This window comes from Manis pentadactyla, chromosome 11 (genome assembly GCF_030020395.1).
Source record: "Manis pentadactyla isolate mManPen7 chromosome 11, mManPen7.hap1, whole genome shotgun sequence".
Taxonomy (NCBI): domain Eukaryota; kingdom Metazoa; phylum Chordata; class Mammalia; order Pholidota; family Manidae; genus Manis; species Manis pentadactyla.
In genome coordinates, this window is record NC_080029.1 from 92,035,180 (window position 1) to 92,054,368 (window position 19,189).

A 19,189-nucleotide genomic window follows, 5' to 3' on the forward strand; every position below is an offset into this window, starting at 1 on the left:
CTCTGTTGGAATTCTCCTACATGCTGCTACCTCTGAGCCTGTGGCTTGAAGGGCAAGGAGAGACTGTCCAGCAGCTGGTATCTATGGCTGTTGACTTCTCAGGGGCATCCGGCCTCCTGTAATCCCAATAGGGAAGATCTTTTCCATGGAGCCTTTAGGTTGAAAGCTGTTGGTGCAGTTCAGAGGCAGAGGATAATACTACACTGGCTTTCTGGCACTCACCTTTCTCCCTCCTCCTCTGCTCTGGTCCTGAGCATCTTCCATTCTGCAGGGGAACATGCACTTGCCTGACTCCAGAGACTCCTGGATAGGGGATGTACAAGACCGTTCTGCAGTGAGGAATAGTCACCTGATTCTGGCTGGGTCCTCCTGGAAGAGCTTAGCCTACAGTGAGTTGGGGGGGAAGCGGGAATAGCCACCTTTGTACTTTGGGGATTTTGGGGGCTGACATCTGCTAGATCCTAGGGAGTCACTGGCCTGAGGTTATCTGCCTCAAGTCACTGTCCTGCAGGAGACTGTTGCTGTGCTGAGGCCCTCCTGCTTATGCGGTCCTGATGCCTCCACCTGTTTATTGTAGGCCACAGAGCCTCCCTGGGTAGTTGCTGTTCTCCATCCAGCCAGTCCAGCATGGGGACCTGCTTCTCCTCCTACCAGGATTTGGCCAAGCACATTGTGGACAACGCTATGGCTGATGTGAGGAACTGCTCCACTTGTCCCACATTTCCTTTAGCAGACCTCTGCTCCGAGCGGAGGCAGTCAGGAGGGGAAGAACAAGACACATGAGAGCCAGCCAGTCTGACAGGGGCTTCCTCAGTGGCTCTCCATCTCAATAAAAGGGGAAGTCAGTAAATGCTGGCCCAAGGGACTAATCTAAGGGTCCTGTTTGTACCATGCCCGCTAATTTGGCTGTGGTCTCTGTGTCCCTAGGTGATGGCTGCTTGCTCAGATAATCTGCATAACCTCTTCAGCCACCAGGCAGCAGCGGGCTGGAAGTAAGTTCCTTTAAATGGCATCATGTTCTCACGCTGTTGTCCTGCTAACCTTCTCTTCTCCTGTTCTTCTCCACCTCAGCTTTCTTGAGGCCCTGGGCACCTCCTCTGTGACCCTGGAACCCGGTTTTCACCTCCTCCTCCTCTGCCCCATCTTTGCTATTTCCCTAGCTATCAGGGTAAGGAACAGGAGGTGCAGCTTTACTACAAAACATTTTCTTCTACTCGGCATGGCTTCCTGGGGGCAGGCATCGTGTCCCAGCCGCTCTCTCACGTGTGGGCAGCTGTAAGTGACCCCACCCTGTGGCCCCTGTACCACAAACCCATTCAGACGGCGAGGCTGCATCAGCGGGTGACCAAAAACATCAACCTGGGTGAGCCCAGAGAACAGGGGTACCAGGGTTGGAGGCTGCTTCTGGATCATTCAGGCTGCCAGCCTTGCTGGCAGGGAAGAGCTTGGGCTAGTGTTGGGAGAAGCAGTTTCTAGGGGAAGGAGGGCCAGCTGGGTGGGGATGAGGGTAACTTGAAGGCTGGTCCAGGTGCCTACCATGATACTGGCTGCATTCAAGTATCCTGTCGATGTGACACACATCACATAGGCAGGACTCACAATGCTCTGTCCCCAGGGGTACCAGGTCCTGCTGGCTGTCAGGTTACAGAATGATAGGGTGTTGGAGGGGCTCCTAAGTCAGGAAGGATTTAGCACTAGGTCTATCCACATCTGACTCTCCCCATCCTGACCCTCCAGTGTATTTGGTGTGCAGTACTGCCCTGTGTGCACTGAAGCAGCCACGGGATTTCTGTTGTGTCTGCGTGGAAGCCAAAGAGGTGCCTGCCTTGCTGGTGGTAAAGATATTGTAGGGAAATTTGGGCTGGAGCGTTGTGAGAAGCAGTCTTTGTGGGCATCAGGCCCTCTGGGGGTAGGAGGGCCAGCTGGGAGGGGGGTGGGGGCAGGGGGTCCCAGAGTTGCCATCTGCAGTACTGACTGTGCTACAGCCTGTTTGATATCCTTCTTTGTCCCCAGGGGCACCTGTCTGTCATGGCAGCTCAGTCTGTGTATGACATATTCATGCCGAGACCCAGCAGAGAGATGATCCGAGGGGAGATACTGCCGAGTGCTTGGATCCTGCAACCCCTCACAGTGGAAGGGAAGGAGACCACCAGAGTCATCTACCTGGCCCAGGTGACACATCTTGTGTAGCTGGACTCACAGGACACCTTGATTTGATCCCACAGTCCACAGGAGTTTTTGTTTGGCTGCTCAACACCCTCAGTGCCCAGATCCTCTGGCCTGAGAGCCGCAGGCAGGGTCAGGGTCACAGTAAGGGGAGTTGGGTGATCAGCAAAGAAGGAGACAGGTAATCAGTACTCTCTGAAGCTGCCACCTCTATTGGCTGTTTCAGGGTCCACAGGAGGTGGATGAGCCATTGCAAAGCAGAAGCAGCAGCCTTAGCAGAGCAGAGAGTATGACCCATTCGGTTTGGCTCTCCACTCCCAGTTTCCCCAGGTACTTTGTCATCTGGAGGTGAAGCCGATGTCCAGATCTGAACAGCAGAGCCCAGGGCCCTGTAAACAGTCTGAGGAGTTTCTCCCATCATGACAGCCTGGATGGCTGCTTGTGGCTAAAGCGTGTGCTGACCCATTCTCAGGTCTACTTGCACCCTTAGATCTTCCCTCTGCTTTATTTCAGGTAGAACTTGGGGCTCCAGGCTTCCCTCCTCAGCTTCTAAGCTCCTTCATCAAACAGCAGCCACTGGTCATAGCCAGACTGGCTTCCTTCCTTGGTAGTTAGCATCTCACTGTCAGGATGGTGCAGGCCGGGGACCTTCCAGTGAAGCTGGGGCAGCTTGTTACTCTCTGTGCCCAGACGCAACAAGAGCCGAGGCGATCTGCCATGGGCAGTCTGGCAGCAAGCATGGAGCCCCGAGTGGCCAGAGCCCAGTCAGCCCTTGGTCACAGCCTGCACCTCAGCAGAGCTATGGGGCCTGACCTCCTGGCCCCAGCCATCCAGAGGGAATGAAGCTCAACTCACCTTTTTGGATTTCTCAGCTGCCTTTTCCACCTCTGGAGCCTTATGGCGCACAAGCTGACCAAGGACCAGGATTGGACACAGCCAGCAAGGCTGGGAGACTGCAGTGCTTGGGCATGGTGCTTCCTTATTTTGCCCCAACCGTCTGATTGGTATGGAAGCAGGAAGCCACTGGCCAAGACTCTGCTCAGAATCTGCCTCCATCCAGCATTCAGCTCCACTGTGGGAAAGAGCGTTAGAAAATACCAAAACAGGAAAATGGCTTTAAAAAACCACTGCACAAATCAGAACATTGTTTAAGAATCGTTTCTCCTCCTTGAATTTTTACAAAATGCTTTGGTATTAATGTCTGCTTCCCCCATTCCTTTCCCTCACAGGAGAGGACACTGGGGTCTCTGCCTCAGGCAGGGGTACTGAGCAGGGCTGTCATGGAGCCACCTCTGGAGCTCAGCAGAATGGGAAGACCACTGTAGAAGCAGGTTAGACAGATTTGGGGTCAGGGCCTGGCTCTGTGAGGAGGACTGAGGGGTGCTGTGAAAGTGGGAGGAGTTTCAGAGATGAAAAATTATCTTTTGAAGGTGGTACTCCTGGAGGAGGTAAGTGGTTTGTTAGGAGGAAGCCCAGTTCCATTCCGTACCTCACTCAGGGCCTTTGTCCCACCTCCAGTGGTCTCTCAAGCTCTCTATGCTGCTGCTGTGGCCCCGCCTCTTCCAGGGCTGGTGGAGATGGGTTTAGGTGGCTTGCATCTTAGCCTGGCTGAGCTTGAAGGATTCCGTAGTTACCTGGGAGTGGGAGAAACTCCCAGCTTCCTTTCTGGCACCCAGAGTTTTTGGTGGCAGAGGGTGATTATATGGGGATGAGAAAGATGTGGAAAGGTAAGTTTCTGTATAGTACAGCAGAGATTTAATTTCTAAACATGTTTGCAGGATTTTTTTTTTCTCTTATCTCAGATCAGGTTATTTATGTATTATTGATTGAAATCTTAAAATTGCTTTTATTTTTAAACTTAATTTTCTGGTTGTTTTTCTTGGTGACACTTGATATGTTTAATGCCCTATTTATGTACTCCCATCTCTTTTCATATAAATATGATTATGGATTGAAAAGGTCAGAACACCTGCAAATTAAAAGTCCATTGTGTGCTTTTAATTAGTGAAGACTACCCTGAGATAGCCTAAGTGTGTCATTTGAGCTCAGAATTTAGCCTGCAGGCCATGATGGCAGTAACTACAGTCCAGTTTTAAGCCAAACAGGTTCCCTGTGTGCACCGAATGGTTCCCATGAGCTTGGCACTGCTCTGCACATAAGTAGTCCATCTATGGCCAGCTGTGGTCCCAATATGAACATGAGGATTCCAGAACAGTCACTGCCACACCCGACAGTGACCAGTCCCCTGAAAGGAAGCTCTTCAACAGGTGTGCTCCTCTGGGGCTTCTGAGGCAGAGCCAGCAATGGGACTCTGAACATGATAGCCCAGATGCGACCTAGAAAAGCCACACGTCCGGCCTGTGAGCCAGCAATCTAAATAATATTGATTGAGGCTGATTGGGTAGCAAATTCAAAACATCAAAGGTAATCCAGGCACCTGGATCTAAATGATCATGATGAAGTCAGATTTTGGTTTAGGCAGGTGGGTTCTCAGAACTTCCCAGTGTATCAGAATCACCTGAAGGACTTTGCTACACCCAAGGCTGGGTTTTGATTTGATAAACAATTTGAAAAACAAACCCACCCTGTTTCTGATTTGATAGGCCTGGGGTGGGGCCCACATATTGGTGGTACTAGGAAGCCCCAGGTGATCCTGAGGCTTTGGAATTCACTGTTTTAGGCAATTAGTAGAGAGCAGACCTACAGAAAGGCACTTTGTTCACTAGCTGATTAGCTGCCTGTCTCCTGTTAGCTTACTGCCTACAGCAAGCCATTAGGGTTCACACAGGTCAGCATTACGTGTCCTCAACTGGGCTCATGCTAAGCTTAACTGAGTGGGCTTTAAGCCAGCATCCTTGGGGCTTCAGGCTTTCCTCTGCTCTCTGTCTGCCTGCCCACCTCGCACTGAGCCCGGGCGGCTGAAGGTGCTGCTTACCTTGGGGTCATCTTCCAGGTACAGTGCTTTCACTCAGCCATCCCTAATGGGTGTAGAAAGATAAAATATTGCTTAAAACTGTTTTAGTTCCCATTCAGAACTTGCTGAATTTGCTGTAGCATAAATTGGATTTAAAGCATGAAGGTCTTTGAAAATGAAGAGATGAAAAAAGTTTCAGATGCAGACACTTGTGAAACAATGAGTAGAGGGCAAGAAAGGCACAGCCTGACTGGGTGGAATCAGGATCACAAAGTGGTGACAGACACCCCCACTGTGGATTCTGTGATAAACTTACTGTGAGGGCTCCCCACTGGCTTTACTAAGGTCACACAGCAACCCCTCAAGGCCAAGAGAATCTTGCCCTTCCTTGGGTCAGAGGCTTCTGACAGCTATGAGCTTTTGCCCCAAGAAATACACACATAGGCACAGACAAGATTTTTCAGTTCACTCAATACCCTTCTTTCCACAACAGAGCCTGAATCTCTGTACCGCCTGCCTAAGTAGGAAACCCATGCATTTTACAGGAGTAAACATAATATACATCATCAAGGGTCACTTACAGACATTTAGAATGCTTTTGTTCAGAACTAAATCCAACACTAATAAGCATCCCCACCATCTGGTTCAGTATGAAGTATCTGGTAAGTGGAAACTTTGCACTTAATCCTGAATTTTAAAGAAGTTGCACAGAATTCAGTACTGCTGGCAAGGAATTAACAGGGCCTCAGGCTCTCTGGCTGGCAGGGTCTCACTTGATGGAACATTTAGGCATTGCTAAGTGACCAAGCCACTAATACAGCTCTGCCCTATCAATGCCCACCTACCTCCAAGCCTCTCTGAGACTACAGCCTTCTACAGGGAAGAGTCAGGTGAAAATAACTAGACATGAAGCCCTTGGTGAAGAGAACTGTTTATTTTAAAAAGCTCTAATGTTCTGCCTGTGCTTGGCCCCTGATGGAGTTGTTGTTAGGATTGAGAATTGCCTGCACAGGCCTGAAGGCAGGGTAAAAGGTTTCTGTCAGGTGACCCCTACTTCATATGTTGTACATTTATAAGGAGATGGCAGTCCAGATCCTGCTGGTAAGAAAATGTAGACTCTCAAGATTCAAGTTTTAAGTTTACTCACAAGTTAAGCTGAAGTCATTAGCCTCTCATGATTTCCCAAACCACGTTTTAGGAAATGCTGGGATAGCAGCAAGTGGGGCTCAAATCCCATGTCGACAAACCCATACACATCATTTCATTTTGTATCGTAATAAACACCAACTCTTCTGCTCCAGGACTGGAGTCTCAGCTTTTCCACCATAATCCTGATCAGGGGAACCCTCCATCCTCCAAGACTCACAGCAGTGAGCCTGCAGTCAGTGGGAGGCCAGGCAGCCGCTCACTTCCTTCACATGTGAGGAGGAAGCCTGATTAGACTCAGCTCCTCCCACCCCAGCAAGGGCAGCAGTGGGCACCTGGGGCGGCACAGTCAGGCGGGACTCAGGCATTCCGAGGGGACACCCAAGGCAGGGCCACTTCCCGCCCTAGCTCTGGGCCAGCACAGTCCCCCGGTTTGGCTGCACCAGCTCACAAGCTCTTAGCTGGAGTTCTGGCATGTGGGGCTCAGCTAGAAACAGGTTGAACAGTGTTGCTAATTCTTCAGCAAAGTCCTGGAATAAACAGAAAGATGACAGAAGCAGCAGACATAATTCTGGCTGGCTCATCCTTTCTACTAAAAATCAGTTTCAAATATCAAACCCTAGCTGTATTTTCCCAATGGCCTTTATACTGAAATGACCTGAAACCTTGTCCCGTTAGTACTCTGGGATGCTCAAGTTCCAGCAGGGGGAGTGAACTGTGGCAGGAGGCTCCGAACCACCTAGTGAGTACTTACCACTACCTACTGAGTACTTGATTGCATATTATCTCATCTTGCCAAGTCTATGAAGTATAAATTATTCCCATTTTGCGGATGAAGAAACGAAGGTTAATTTTCCCTAAATCACAGTAACCTTAAGTACTAGCTCTGATTAAAACCCAGGTAATTCTGAATTTAAGAGCCATATATCTTCACTATGTCATGCTACCAACTACCCATTTTCCATCTTCCTTTCCTCCACTGATGACAGTCTTTCATACAATAGCTACTCAAGTGTGAAGGCCACCAGAGCAGCTGCCCCATCTCAGGGTGGTCATGGAGACACTTAACAAAATCCACTGAGCTTTGGGAAGGTCTTAAGAGTGCCAGGCCCTTTCTCTTGCCCCCTTTCAAGATAAAAGGGGCATATGATACCTCTTCTCTCTCCGGTAAGAGGCGACGAGGACTTCTTACCTCTGGCCACTGGGCCTCATGGAGGCTGCCCAGGCAGGCCTCTATCTCCATCCGTCCCATCAGACCTTTCTCTACCAGCTCCCGGAGCAAGAACAGAAGCAGGTCCCACTGCAACACACACGGGGGAGAAGGTCAGGGCGGCTAAAAGGCCTGCATAGTGACCCTTACCGCTACAAAGGACAGAGCTGCTGAGGAGACCTGAGATTCATGGAGTTCAGCTGCCAGATTAGGGGAACTAAAGGATGTAAGAACATGACTCGGGGGGGCTAAGAAGCCCACCTGCCTCCATTCCCCAACCCCCGATCTCAAAATCAAAAGCTCACCTCCCTCGGCCGAGTGTCTGCCAGGAGCCCCACATTTCTTGGGCGCAGCAGTAGCTGCAGAGGGACTGGCACCTGAAAGTCGTCCTTCCATAGGGATAGCAGCACAAGTAGGAGCCTTCGAACTTGCCCTCTCTCCAGCCGGTGCTGTGCCAGGGGCCCTAGGACAGGAATCTGGTCTGCAACTATGGGAACAGAGGAAAGCCAAGCTTTAATTATGGAGGCCAGGCCACCAAGTCAGCTCCTGGAAGCAGAAAAAAGGTAAAGGTGTGTGTTTCTAATCTTGCTTATACCCAATCCTGAGGTCTGGGGGAGTGACAGGATGGAAAGGAGCCATACCGAGGAGGGACGCTAACTCCACAGAGCACTTTGCCAGATGCTGCTCAGCAGGTGGGCACAGGAACTGGGGGGGAAAAGCAGGGAGACCCTGGATGTTAGCACCTCTTTAGGACAGCAGCCCTGACCAGGGCAGCTCTGGTTATTAGGCTAGGCACACAGACACACAAGGAGAGCATCTGCCACATCTCACCTGGCGGCACCGCAGTGTCTGGCCCAGCTGGCCTAGGAGCTGCTCCAGATGCTCCGGGGAAACTCCCTCCTCAGGGGCCCGGGGCCCTGCGGCCAGAGAGAGTACATCCTGGGGAGAGCAGGGCAGGGGCACATGAGACCACAGCAGGTGGGGCCCACGACGCCACAGAGAGCGTGGCTGCAGGGGGGGAGGTCAGCCAGTGGGGGGAGGCGCAAGGAGCGCGAAGACGGGGTCCCTGCGGTGAACAGACTGGGCCAAGGTGCCATTAGACTTGGGGCTTGGGCAGGACAGCACAGCTGGGAGAAGCAACCAAGTGGACAACACAGGAACAGATGGAGCAGGTAAGCTCAGGGACAACGTTCTGCCAAATAGCCCAAGAGATGTCACTTGTCTTGGGACAAAGCCATACCTGGCCAAATCCCAGAGAACATCTCATGCTAAAAGCATTTAGGGGAACCATCCTACTGCACACATGTCCTAGTATATCCCTTGGGCTTCTCTGCTCATCTTAGGAGAGTAGAGGTTTTGGTACAGAAATTTTCTGCATGTTGAAAACCGGTAGCTCAGGGCCCATTTCTTCTCCTATATACTCCTACATACTTTCTTCTCCCTCCTATATAACTATCCCATTTTAGTCATTCCTCCTTAGTCCCTGGGCCAAATCTTTCCTCCTGTTCTCCTATCGGAGCCCATGGTCAAACAGGCCACAAGGTCTCTCTGCCCTACTACTCAACTCTGCTGACGGGGCAGGAAAGCAGCCCTAGACAATTTGTAAATGAACGAGCGTGGCTGTGTCTCCTTAACTTCATTGACAGACACAAGCGGCAGGTTGGATTTGGTCCAAACAGCCCATGGACCAAATCCAACTGCCAAAAATTAGTGCCTAAATTTTTTTTAATCGAGCACTGGTTTATTCTTACTGCCTGTAACTAACTAAGCATCACATCTCACACAGAACAGTTCTGAATTCCTATCTCAATACTGGGTGGCTGCCTCCTTAGAGACTTTCCTACTACACCAGACAGCCTTTCACCACTTCCTTCCCCTCAACATCTGGGTACTTCATATTTCAACAAAAATGTTTGTATCTACCCTCTTCCCCTCTCACCCTTGTGGGTGGTTCAGAGAAGAGCAATTAGGACACCATTCTCTTCGGCTCTGCCCTACCTAATCCCATTCAGTAATGCTCGAAACAGGAACTAGCGGACACCACGGAAAGCTGCCACACATACTGGAGCAGATGTGAGAAAGGAGGGAGGCCAAGAAAGAGCGGGTGGGGGGAGCCGAAGGGATAGGGGAGCTGTGTACTTTTATCTCGGAGATGAGGTGGGAGGGGAGGGGAGCATGGTGCTCACAGGCACGGGAGCAGCCCCTCCGCTCCCCCCGGACAGCTGGTTCAGGACCCTGGGCTCGAAGTGTGCGACTCACTGCTGCCTTCACCTCTCTCCTGATCAGCGCTGTGGGTCGGGGAGAATAGCAGAAAGGTCACCAGAGCAGCACTGCACAGTCTCACCACTGACCCTCGGCCTTCGCCGTCTCCAGCTGGTGCTGAGTCCCGTGTCCCCACATGGCCTCCGACTTCCTGCAGTCCACTTTTGCAAAACTTGGCCAGCCACGCTCCTGGCCCTTACCTGTGATGTTGGCCGACAACCAAGCACAGGCTTTCTCTGTTGCAAGCCCCACAGCTATGTTCTCTGCGCTGCTTAGGACCTGTGACAGGAGGACCGCAAGGTCGGGAGGGCTGGGGATGATGAGCGCCCACGTGAAGCACTGCCCCACCGACGGCAGCGGGGCCTCACACGCACGTTTGTGCGCACAGGACCTCGCCGCACACCTCGCCCATCAGCAACCGCCCAGCCCACCAGCTCCAGCCCTCCTTCCTACGTACAGCTGCTGGGGTCTCCTCGGGAAGCAGTGCCCGCACGGCAGCAGGGCTCTTCTGTTGGCAGAACCTGCCAGGAGGCAGAGGAGGTCGGTGATGTCTAGGCATTTCAGCCTGGCTTACAGAAGGAACTGTGCTGAGCACACCCATCAGCTGAGTCCCCACCCAGATGCGAGGGGGAATGCCACAGCCACAGCCATCCACCCGCTCTTCCACTTCAGCTTTGGACTCTGCATCCCCAAAACCCTAAAGCCAAATATATGAGCCTATGTAGGCAAAAGAATGAAAGGAAGGGTGGGGAGAGGACATGGAATAAAGGAGCTGAGTATAAAAGAGGAAATAGGTCAGAAAAATAAAAGCAGAGAGGAGAGGGTCCAAATAGACTGGTGTCTCTTACTCCCTTCCCTGGCTCAGTGCCTGGGCCCCGTGGGGACACAGATGTGAATACAAGATCTCCAACAGCTGGGCTGGATCTCCCCCTTCCTGTCCCTGTGCCACCAGCTGCTCCTGAAGAAGCGACTCTGCCTGGTGTACCAGATCTGCCACCAGAGTGGCCCTGCAGCAGGGACACAAGGTTTGGAGGTAGTTAGAAGGGTCAAATCAGAAAGTGCTGCAAACTTGAGAAACCTGGTTAGAAGGAACTTCAAAGAATTTTGAATCAAGAGCAATTTCAGCAATTTCAACTCCCCAACTGACTTTCCTCAGTGTGGCAACAAGGTGCTGGGGGTTGACACGAGGGATGGTAAGGGAATGGGACCGGACCCTCTACCTCCCCTCCATTCCCAGTCCCCTCAACCCACGCTCACTTGATGTGTTTGACACAGTTAGAGCCAATCCTCTCTGCCACAAACTCCACAGTCCTGCGCAGGGAGGGTGGCTGGTTATGGAAAAAGGCTTGAGCCAGCTGTGCCTGTGGGGAGGCAGAAGCAGTGCAGTGAACGGCTCCCTTCCTTTTCCCAGGGTGGCCCCCCGGCCTCCCCCAGCCCCTTACCTGCAGGCCCTGGGGGCTCTGAGGAGGCTGGGCTCCCAGGCCAGTGGTGGTGGTGGGGGTGATTTTCCTCACGAAGCCCCCACTTCGACCACTGCTGCCTGATACCCATGAAGCAAGCAGTTTGCGGAGTTCTCCTGCATCAGGGAAGCCAGAGTGATTAATTCCAAAACCAGCCCCACCCCACCAAGCATCTTAGACTACTCCACAGAAGCTTAAAGAGGCCAGGGTTACCAGGGAGCGCCTAAGAACAGAACAGCATATTAGGGTGTCAGCCCATGGAATGCCTTTCGGCTACTCATGAAAGGACAGGCCAAGGATGAGGACCCTCTGGGCTGGGGACAGCAGTGTCCTCACCGATATAAGGGCAGCAGGTGTAGAGCAGGTGCTGGTCCACCACTGGCATGCCATCCTGGGGAAGAGAACAGGCCACACTGGGAAGGCAGGCAGGCTTTTCTGTCTTCCCAGCATGCCAGACACGGGACAGCCATGTAAGAGTTTAGCCTCCATCCTGGCTGTCTCCTGCTGGGTCACCCTAGATGGCCTGCCTCCTACATTCCTGGGGTTCCCTTTGCTCTGGCTGGACCCCAACACTTACCAAGCCATGCTCTGAAGCTACAGTGTCCACTTCAAAGACATGACCCTCTTCCAGAAAGAAGAGATCCTCAGGGACAGTGGGAATCTGGCAAGACATCAGGGCAGTGCAAGCTCCATCAGCACCTTAGATTCATCATGCCTCCTATCATGGTTCCAGGGCTTAGGCACCAGGTTCAAAGTAACGTTCTTCTGAAAATGGTAACTCCCTTATCCCCTCTGACCCTTCATCATAGGGCCCTGAACTTGGTCAGACTCAGACATTCTCCTGTTCCCTGTCTCCAGCCACTGCAGCTGCCCCTCCACTTCCCCAGTTGGTACCCTCACTCCGCCAACCTGGAAAAGCCAGCCCAGAACAGCAAGCAGCAGCAGCTTGTTCAGGAAACACATCTCCCCTTCACTTTCTTTTGACAAGACCAAGCTTCTAAAAGGCAAATGAGACGTGAGCTGAATTTGTGGCAAGAAAGAAATGGAACAGAGTAAAAGAAAGCTATCACTGGGAAGGTAATTCTCAAGTGCAGACGTAAAAGGGACTGCTACCGTGGAGGTGGCCAGAACCTCCTCACAGTCCCTCCCGATCTGTGCTCCCTCTCAGCTGGGCTGAGAAAAAAAATGCAGGAATAGAAAAGGGCCCATGAAAGTACAAATAGTTGCCCACTGTCTTTCTTGTGGGTCAAATCCTGCCTCTCCACTGTGGGCAGATTACAGCTGCGGTGCTGCACAGGAGGCCCAGGCTGCTCAGCCCTCTTCATCACCAGCAGCCTCAATGCCCTTCTCACACACCCTTTTTCCAAGCCTCGCCTCTTCTCCACTCACCGATGTAGGTGCAGCAGGAGAGTGAAGATGCTGCGGTAATAGTCCAGCATGGGAACAATGTGGTCAGCAAGGGAAAGGAACTCCACCAGCCAGGGCACAGTGAGCACCGCTCGGCGGGCCCGCAACCCCTGATGCAGCAGAGCCCGCACGTCCAGGGCAGGTGGCACCTGGTGAACAGTGCTCTGTCAGCAGACAGGCCTGGGGGACCTTTTCTCTAGTGCCTTGAAGCTTCTCCCAGCTCCCTCCTTACCAGGGCCCCCATTCACCTGGCTCCTCAGGGCCAGAATGGAGTCCTGGAGCTCCCGGGTCGGGGGTGGTTCAGGCCCCCGGTATGGCAGGAAAGCCACAAAGCCCAGGAATTTAGCCAGAAGCCTCAGGCTGAGCAGAACCATAGTAAACTGCCTCCGTTCACCCTGCATGGGATCAGAGAGGAAAAGACCTAAAGTATGTCTTCTAGAACAATTCCAAATCTGGTTACAAAGTTCTCCTTGAACATAACACCTCCCTCCTAAGGCAGAATCCTGTCATCCCCCTTGGTCGGCTCTCCAACCTGCCAGTCCGCATCTGGCTCCTCCTCCTCATCACTGGGCTCAGGCTGTGGCAGGGCAAGGCCATTGAGCTCCCGAATCTCCAAACTCAGACTATCCATGAGATGCTGATTAAACTGGAAGCTGAGGTGGGGACCAAACAAGAAACAAACAAACAAACAAACAACGCACTGGAAGAGGTGTAGGAAGAAGCAGAATAGAGAAGAGGTGCTCGAGACAGAAAGGTTCAGCAGGTAGAGAAGGGAAGCCAAGGGGCAATGAAGTTACATAAGAGGGTAAAAGAATGAGGAGGGAAATGGAGGCAGGAAGTGTGATCTAGGAGCCAGATGTCCCCCAGGCCCACCCTGTTACCTTCCAGGGAAAGAAGGGAGAACAACTGTCTGCCCTTTCGGGAAAACAGACCTCTCCTGGCCTCTGCCCCTCCCTGAAGACACAGGGGGCCTTTACCTGCTTGCACTCAGGATGAAATCCCTGAAGAAGCCCTGACAGCCTGGGAAGCTGGGCGGTGGGCAGGGCCCACCGCTGCTCTGAGGGGCCACAAGCCTTTCCTGCAGTCGCCGCAACCGCCCCAGCTTGTCAGCTCCGAGCATGTTTAACACATCTGGAGCCTCACCCAAGACAGTACCACCAGCACCACCAGGGCTCTGACACATCTGGGGTGGGGGAAGGAGAGAAGTTGAAAAACCAGTAACTTTTTCTGGAAAGAAGGACTGAAAAATAGAGGAGGAAGTAATGAACATTTATGGAATGCCAGCACTGTTTTCAGGGGCCATAGATCATTCTTCCAGGTAGGGATTATATTCTTATTTTCAGGCAAAGAAACTGAAACTCAAAGGTTAAACACTTGCTTAGGGTCACTAGAGCTAGGATTTGAAACCAGGCCTGAGTCCTAAGCCCATGCTCTTTCCACTACAGCACAAACCAAGGGCATGGAAATGGTAAAGTCTGAAGGAAGGCTGGGCTGCAGGGTATATGAGAGGGCACTCCGGCTCCGCTCTGGCTGTCCAAGTTTCAACCACCAGCCAAGGAGCAGAATTCTTATCATATGCCAGCCCAGGACCTGCCTGGCTATTCCCACTAACCCAAAGTGCCAGCCATTACCTGGCAGCCTATACCACCTACTACTGTCCACTGTAGAATAATCTCTTGCTGGGGCTATTACCTGGAGAAGTTGTTTCTGGAAAAGCCGAACAAAATGGCTGTGGCTGCAGGCTGCAGAGAGTTGACCCATCATGGCTCTGAGGACAAGAGACAGGAATGGAGTGTGAGCAAAGGAGGAAGCAGGGAGAAAGGTCTGAATGAACAGGCCAATCCTTGGGCCTTTCAGCCCTTTATGAGGGGCTTGAGCAGACCTTTGCCACAGAAGAGGTAAGGGACACTCTCCTCAGCAACAAGATCCCTCAAAGGCTAGAGATACACTTAACCAAACTTAGAGATAATACCACCCCTCTAATCTTTGGTCTACACTGTGCACCACTGAACTTCATGACCAGTGTGAAGGCAGATCAGTGGCAGAGAGTATTCTTTCTGCATTAACTATCTAGCTATGCAAAGTTCTCAGAATTGCCAAACTAAACCATGGAGAAAATGGAGGTTGAAAATGGTCTAACCAGTGAGACTTAGGCCCACACTCAAGCAACCTGGAATAAGAGTTTTGCATTTTTCTAAGCATTTGCCATCACAGAACAAGTATGAGTCATTTCTGAGTGGAAGGAGCTAGAGACAAATCCCTTTTGAGTAGAGGCAGAGTTGGCAATAATGGGAGAGATTAAGGAGAGAAGGTAACACTCTGGGATGAAAGGAATGGAGGAAAAGCCTTCCTCCTATCAGCTACCCAAGCACCACTAAGCTGCTCACAGCTGGAAGCAAGACAGACAATGTGACCAGCGTGCGTGAGCACCTACCTGATCCTGCTGCCCAAGCCCTTCTCAAAATCCCAGCCAGGCTCCTCATGGCGATCTTCCCACTCTCGAAGCACCTCATAAAACACATCCCTGGACACACACACACACGAGTGCCCGATCAGCTGATGCACAGCTGATCCAAGAGCATCTTTGCTAGTTCAGAGGAACAGACAACAGGACTATCCACAGTCCATCCTTATTCTCTCTAAATTTCTCTGCAAGATGGTAATGCTATAGATCCAGGGACAGCCTACCACATGCTTCATGTATTTCTGTGGGTAGTGAAAGCTGATTCAGCTCTCTCTTGTCTGAGAACCTGTGACTAAAGTCACATACCTGTGAGAAGGCTGCTCAAGTCAGAAGTTCAAGTCCATGGGCTTGAAACAGAACGAAGCTAACTGGCCTTTATGATGGTTGACAGGAAGGTGCTAAACCACCACCTGCTAGTGCCAAACTCCTAGCTTCTATGGAAATGACATAGTCTGCCAATCCTAGAGAAAATGCTGCCTCATCCCATCCCCAAAATTTCCCTTTTCTTATCACCTCTGTTTTTTAAAAGTATGAAAGGCTCGGTCACTGGAGAAGTTGGCACGATTGTCAGTTTCTGGCTGAAAGGAGACAGCTTGAGCAGAGGGTGGCATCACCAGAGAGACCTGAAATATGGCAGTGACATTAAGGATGGAAGTCTGCACACAGAGTTCATGCTCAGAAAGCTTCATCCCCAGAGCAGACCCACAAGACATGAAAGTAGTGTGAGCTGGGCTGCCTGCATCAGGAGTCTGGGAAGGGTCAGGTCCAGGCTAGCAGACCTCCAAGGGGTCACTACCTTGGCAGCACTGCCCTCATAGGCAGCTCGGAGGCGGCCTTGCAGAACTGGTGAGAAGCATAGCAGTCGTTCATTCTCAGCCAACAGCTTCAAGGTCCCTTTGTCCAGGTAGGAAAGAACTCTACAGGCACAAAAGCACACATGGCTGACAATGGGACACAGACTGCACGTGGGAAGTCGGCCCCTGCACACCACACACAGCATGATCTGGAACAGGGAACAGGTGTGTAAGGTGAAGTCATGGGCCAAGGATTAAAGATGATGGAGGCAAAAGAGGCAGAAATGAGACCTTATGGAAAAGGGAGCAAGAAAATAGGACAAGAACATCAGCCATGAACCCAAAGGTCAGCTACAAAGACAATGGGGCAGTCTGAGTCTCTCAGGGGCTAAATTCATAGCCTTGACATAAAATTAATAGTTACATGTAGAAAAAGGCCCAGGGTCACGGCACCTGTGTTAAGTGCAAGCATGTACCCTAAGTGGCCAGAGGACCAAAATAAATGGACAACGGGAATAAGGTGCAAATGCCTCAGCTGGGAAAACTCACTGAAACTGATGCTCCAGAACCTGCACTGCGAAGAAGACACAATCGTGGACACTCTGGAACAGTGGGCTTCCCAGGCAACCTAGCAGGACAGTACCAGGCTCTCAGTGAAAACCTCCATCTCCAGATCCCATTTCTCAAAAAGTGGCTCACTTACAAACCTAGGGCTCCTGGACTCGGTTCAAGGTCACCGTCCTTGATGGTCACCATCCTCCTGGCAGTAAGGAGCTGAAGCACGAAGAAAAGCTCCAAGAAGAGGTTTGGTACCAGGTTCTCTGGATATAAAAAGAAAACTTAGGGTAACGGGCAGCATTCAGAACCAAGGCTCAGTTCTATACACCTTATCAGTTCTCTCACCCTATTCTTCTACAGGCATGTCCACCCCATACTCATGCTCACCTGCAATGCATGAAGAGTACACAAGGGCTACCAGCTCCAGGCGCTGGCGGAAAGACACCCTGGCAGGGTCAGCGGGTTCAGCTGTGAGGTTTCCTGCCCGGCTTGGGAGGGGTGACCCCGATTCTGGGGTTGGACAAGTGGGAGTAGGTGACTGCTGCAGCTGCTTAGAGCTATGGGGACAGAGAGATGTGAGCAGTCAACCCCGCTTCCCCTCCACAGCCATACTCGTTTCTCTGGAGAGGACATCCACAGCCACCGAAACAGACCCAGGGTTCCCAAGAGTCAAGTAAATCTCAGGGAGAGCCCCGCAGATCCCGCACAGTGAGGAAGCTGATATCCCGGAGAGCGGCAAGGCCATACCGCTCTTTCCTGAGCATCTCCCGTTCCTCTTGGAGACTTCTGCACCCTGGGGGAAGGCCATGGCCCCAAGGGCTAGTGTCCAGGACTGAGGGTTGGAAACTGGGGACACAGTTGATTGGGGGTGAAGTGAAGCAGGTCTTGGGCTTGGAGAGTGACCTCTCTTCGCTCACCGGAGTTGGGTTGATCCTGCGTGAAGGCTTCGTCCTGCTGAGAGTGGCCAGGTTTTTCTCAAATACCTATCTTCAAGCTTCTCCCCCTCCACCGCCACAACAGCCGGGTCCTTGCAAAACACCTCTCAGCATTTTAACAGTTCTCTCAACCCCAACCGCCTGGCCATTCCCACACACTCCTGCGCAGCGCCCAGCCCTAACATACAGACACTCCCCTAGCAGATCCTTCGCGCCGGGATGAGAGCTGATTCTCACCCTGCAGGGCCGGGGGAAACCGAGCCTACTGGAGGGAACTCCTCCAGATTGCTGAGGTTTGGCGGATCACAGCGTGCGAGGCTGGGGCTGCCGGGACTGCCAGAGCCCCTAGGCCTCCGGCCAGCGGCGGCCCAGGGCAGGCTCTCCCCGCCGACCCCCTCCTCCAGGGCCCCGGGGCCGCGGCCTTCCCGCTCGCGGGTCGGCCCCGGGCCCCGCCTCCTGCTACCGCGGCGGGCCGAAGGGGCCTCGGCGGCGGCGGCGGCGGCGCTCGAAGGCTCGGCCGGAGGGAAGAGCTGGCTGCGCGCCCCGCGGCCGCCCCGCGGCGGGCCCCCTGGCTTCCCTGGCAGGCCCGCTGAGGAGCCCGGAGCCTTGGCGGGCGTTGGAGGGCCCTGCGGGAGGACGCGACTGCTCTGCTCCCTCAGGAAGTTCAGCAGGAACGGCACGAATTCCTTCCGCAGTGGCCGGAGTGCGCTCAGCGCGGCCCCCTCCTCGGAGTCATCCTGCGGGAGAAGCGGCGAGGGTCGGCTGCCAGCGCTGGGGCCCAGGGCGCGCTGAGGCGGACGGCCCGGGCAGCGGCCCCCCGTTGGAGCGCACTCGACCCGGGCTGACAACCAGGCACCTTGGTGGAGGGCAACGCGAGGGGTGGTATTTCCCGCGGAAATTCGGGTCAGGCCTGGGGGGCGTGTCGGCGCTGTTACCTCCGAACTCTGGGCGCTGCGCGCGATCCACCGCACAGCGGCTGCGACCGACACCTCTCCTCGCAGCAGCGACTCCAAAACGGCCGCCATCCCGGTCGGGGCACTCGGAGGCGATTGCGCAGGCGCAGGCGCGCCGTGGGCGGGCTGGGAGGGGCGGGGCCGGCGCCGAGGGGCTACCGGAGGGCTGTGGGCCGGAGGGGCGGGGCCGCGGCGGGGCTTCTCCAGGCGGAGGCTCGGCTCGGGCCTCAGGTCCGCAGGCCAAGCAGGAGCTTAGTGGCCTGCGAAGTGCCGCCGCGCCGCCCTCAGGGAGGCCGGGCCTCGGCGGCCCTGGCCTGAGGGGCGACCTGCCTGGCCTGGGGGACCCGACGGGGAGATCGAGGGCCCAGGAGAGCGGCCTGACGGTGAACCTGAACTGTTCTCCGGAGAGGTACTCCTGCCTAGTCTTCCGCGATAAGCACATTCTTTTCTTTCAAGCGTTTAAGTTTTCTAGATCCAACCGTCACCTCCCTAAAGAAGTTGTGATAAAGTTAGCTTAACCTCATTTTGACCTTGTCTTTCTCAAAGGGTGAATTTTCAAACCCCGGCCCGACCGGTACCCACAGGTTTTCCTGCACTCACCATGCACCGATCAACTATTGAGGACTTGCAGGGAGGCCTTTCATAATCCTTGGGCCACCCTACACACAGACTCTCTTGCCTGTATCGTGACCTCCCTTACGAGTTGTAATGACGGGTCTACACCAGTTAATATTTAATCTACTTTGCAGCTGAGACGTTAATAGGCCCATTCGTGATTAGCTTATGGGAGTCTGAGTGATTAATTTTTCTTACTTCGAAAAACATGAGAGCCTGCAATTTGGATGTTTCTACTCACTGATAAATCAAGAAAGGGAGGGGTGAAGCAATGCCATGTGAATGCCGCCTGAGTTGTTCTAGTT

At 53.0% G+C, this 19,189-nt stretch overlaps 2 protein-coding genes and 1 long non-coding RNA gene across 19 annotated transcripts in view; 2 read left to right on the forward strand and 1 right to left on the reverse strand.

The window, feature by feature from the left end:
- STARD9 (StAR related lipid transfer domain containing 9) overlaps window positions 1-4,028 on the forward strand; it is a 156,337-nt gene extending 152,309 nt beyond the window's left edge. For 8 of the 12 annotated variants that reach the window (XM_036923697.2, XM_057488743.1, XM_057488741.1 and 5 more), the window contains 7 exons: window positions 272-389; window positions 578-693; window positions 928-992; window positions 1,161-1,363; window positions 1,738-1,835; window positions 2,014-2,172; window positions 2,680-4,028. In XM_036923697.2, the coding sequence (XP_036779592.2) occupies window positions 272-389; window positions 578-693; window positions 928-992; window positions 1,161-1,363; window positions 1,738-1,835; window positions 2,014-2,172; window positions 2,680-2,781 (861 nt within the window). In that variant the 3' untranslated portion in view covers window positions 2,782-4,028. Of the gene's footprint in view, window positions 1-271; window positions 390-577; window positions 694-927; window positions 993-1,071; window positions 1,364-1,737; window positions 1,836-2,013; window positions 2,173-2,679 lie in introns of those variants that run through there. The other 4 variants (XM_036923700.2, XM_036923713.2, XR_008992579.1 and 1 more) reach the window with 3 other exon arrangements.
- Window positions 4,029-6,001: 1,973 nt separating this feature from the next.
- CDAN1 (codanin 1) lies at window positions 6,002-18,359 on the reverse strand. Of its 6 annotated transcripts, none has more exons than XM_036923715.2 (28): window positions 18,252-18,359; window positions 17,554-18,053; window positions 17,129-17,332; window positions 16,769-16,938; window positions 16,531-16,644; window positions 16,373-16,451; window positions 15,826-15,946; window positions 15,543-15,652; window positions 15,000-15,089; window positions 14,258-14,333; window positions 13,543-13,748; window positions 13,098-13,218; window positions 12,814-12,960; window positions 12,548-12,714; window positions 12,068-12,155; window positions 11,736-11,819; window positions 11,495-11,549; window positions 11,141-11,274; window positions 10,956-11,059; window positions 10,547-10,705; window positions 10,156-10,219; window positions 9,899-9,977; window positions 9,576-9,724; window positions 8,268-8,375; window positions 8,078-8,141; window positions 7,742-7,923; window positions 7,419-7,526; window positions 6,002-6,756 (listed from the first exon to the last, which is right to left on the reverse strand). In XM_036923715.2, the coding sequence occupies exons 1-28, from the start codon at window positions 18,339-18,341 to the stop codon at window positions 6,631-6,633; spliced, it is 3,699 nt and encodes a 1,232-aa protein (XP_036779610.2). In that variant the 5' UTR covers window positions 18,342-18,359; the 3' UTR covers window positions 6,002-6,630. The 6 variants fall into 6 exon arrangements, 3 of the variants coding, with proteins under 3 accessions (XP_036779610.2, XP_036779609.2, XP_036779611.2); XM_036923714.2 differs by having other exon boundaries at window positions 17,129-17,335; XM_036923716.2 differs by having other exon boundaries at window positions 6,002-7,027; window positions 17,129-17,335.
- Window positions 18,360-18,426: 67 nt separating this feature from the next.
- Window positions 18,427-19,189, forward strand: part of LOC130679577 (uncharacterized) — a 37,558-nt gene continuing 36,795 nt past the window's right edge. The window contains exon 1 of the long non-coding RNA XR_008992583.1: window positions 18,427-18,678. This is a non-coding gene — a long non-coding RNA (uncharacterized LOC130679577). The remainder of the gene's footprint in view (window positions 18,679-19,189) is intronic.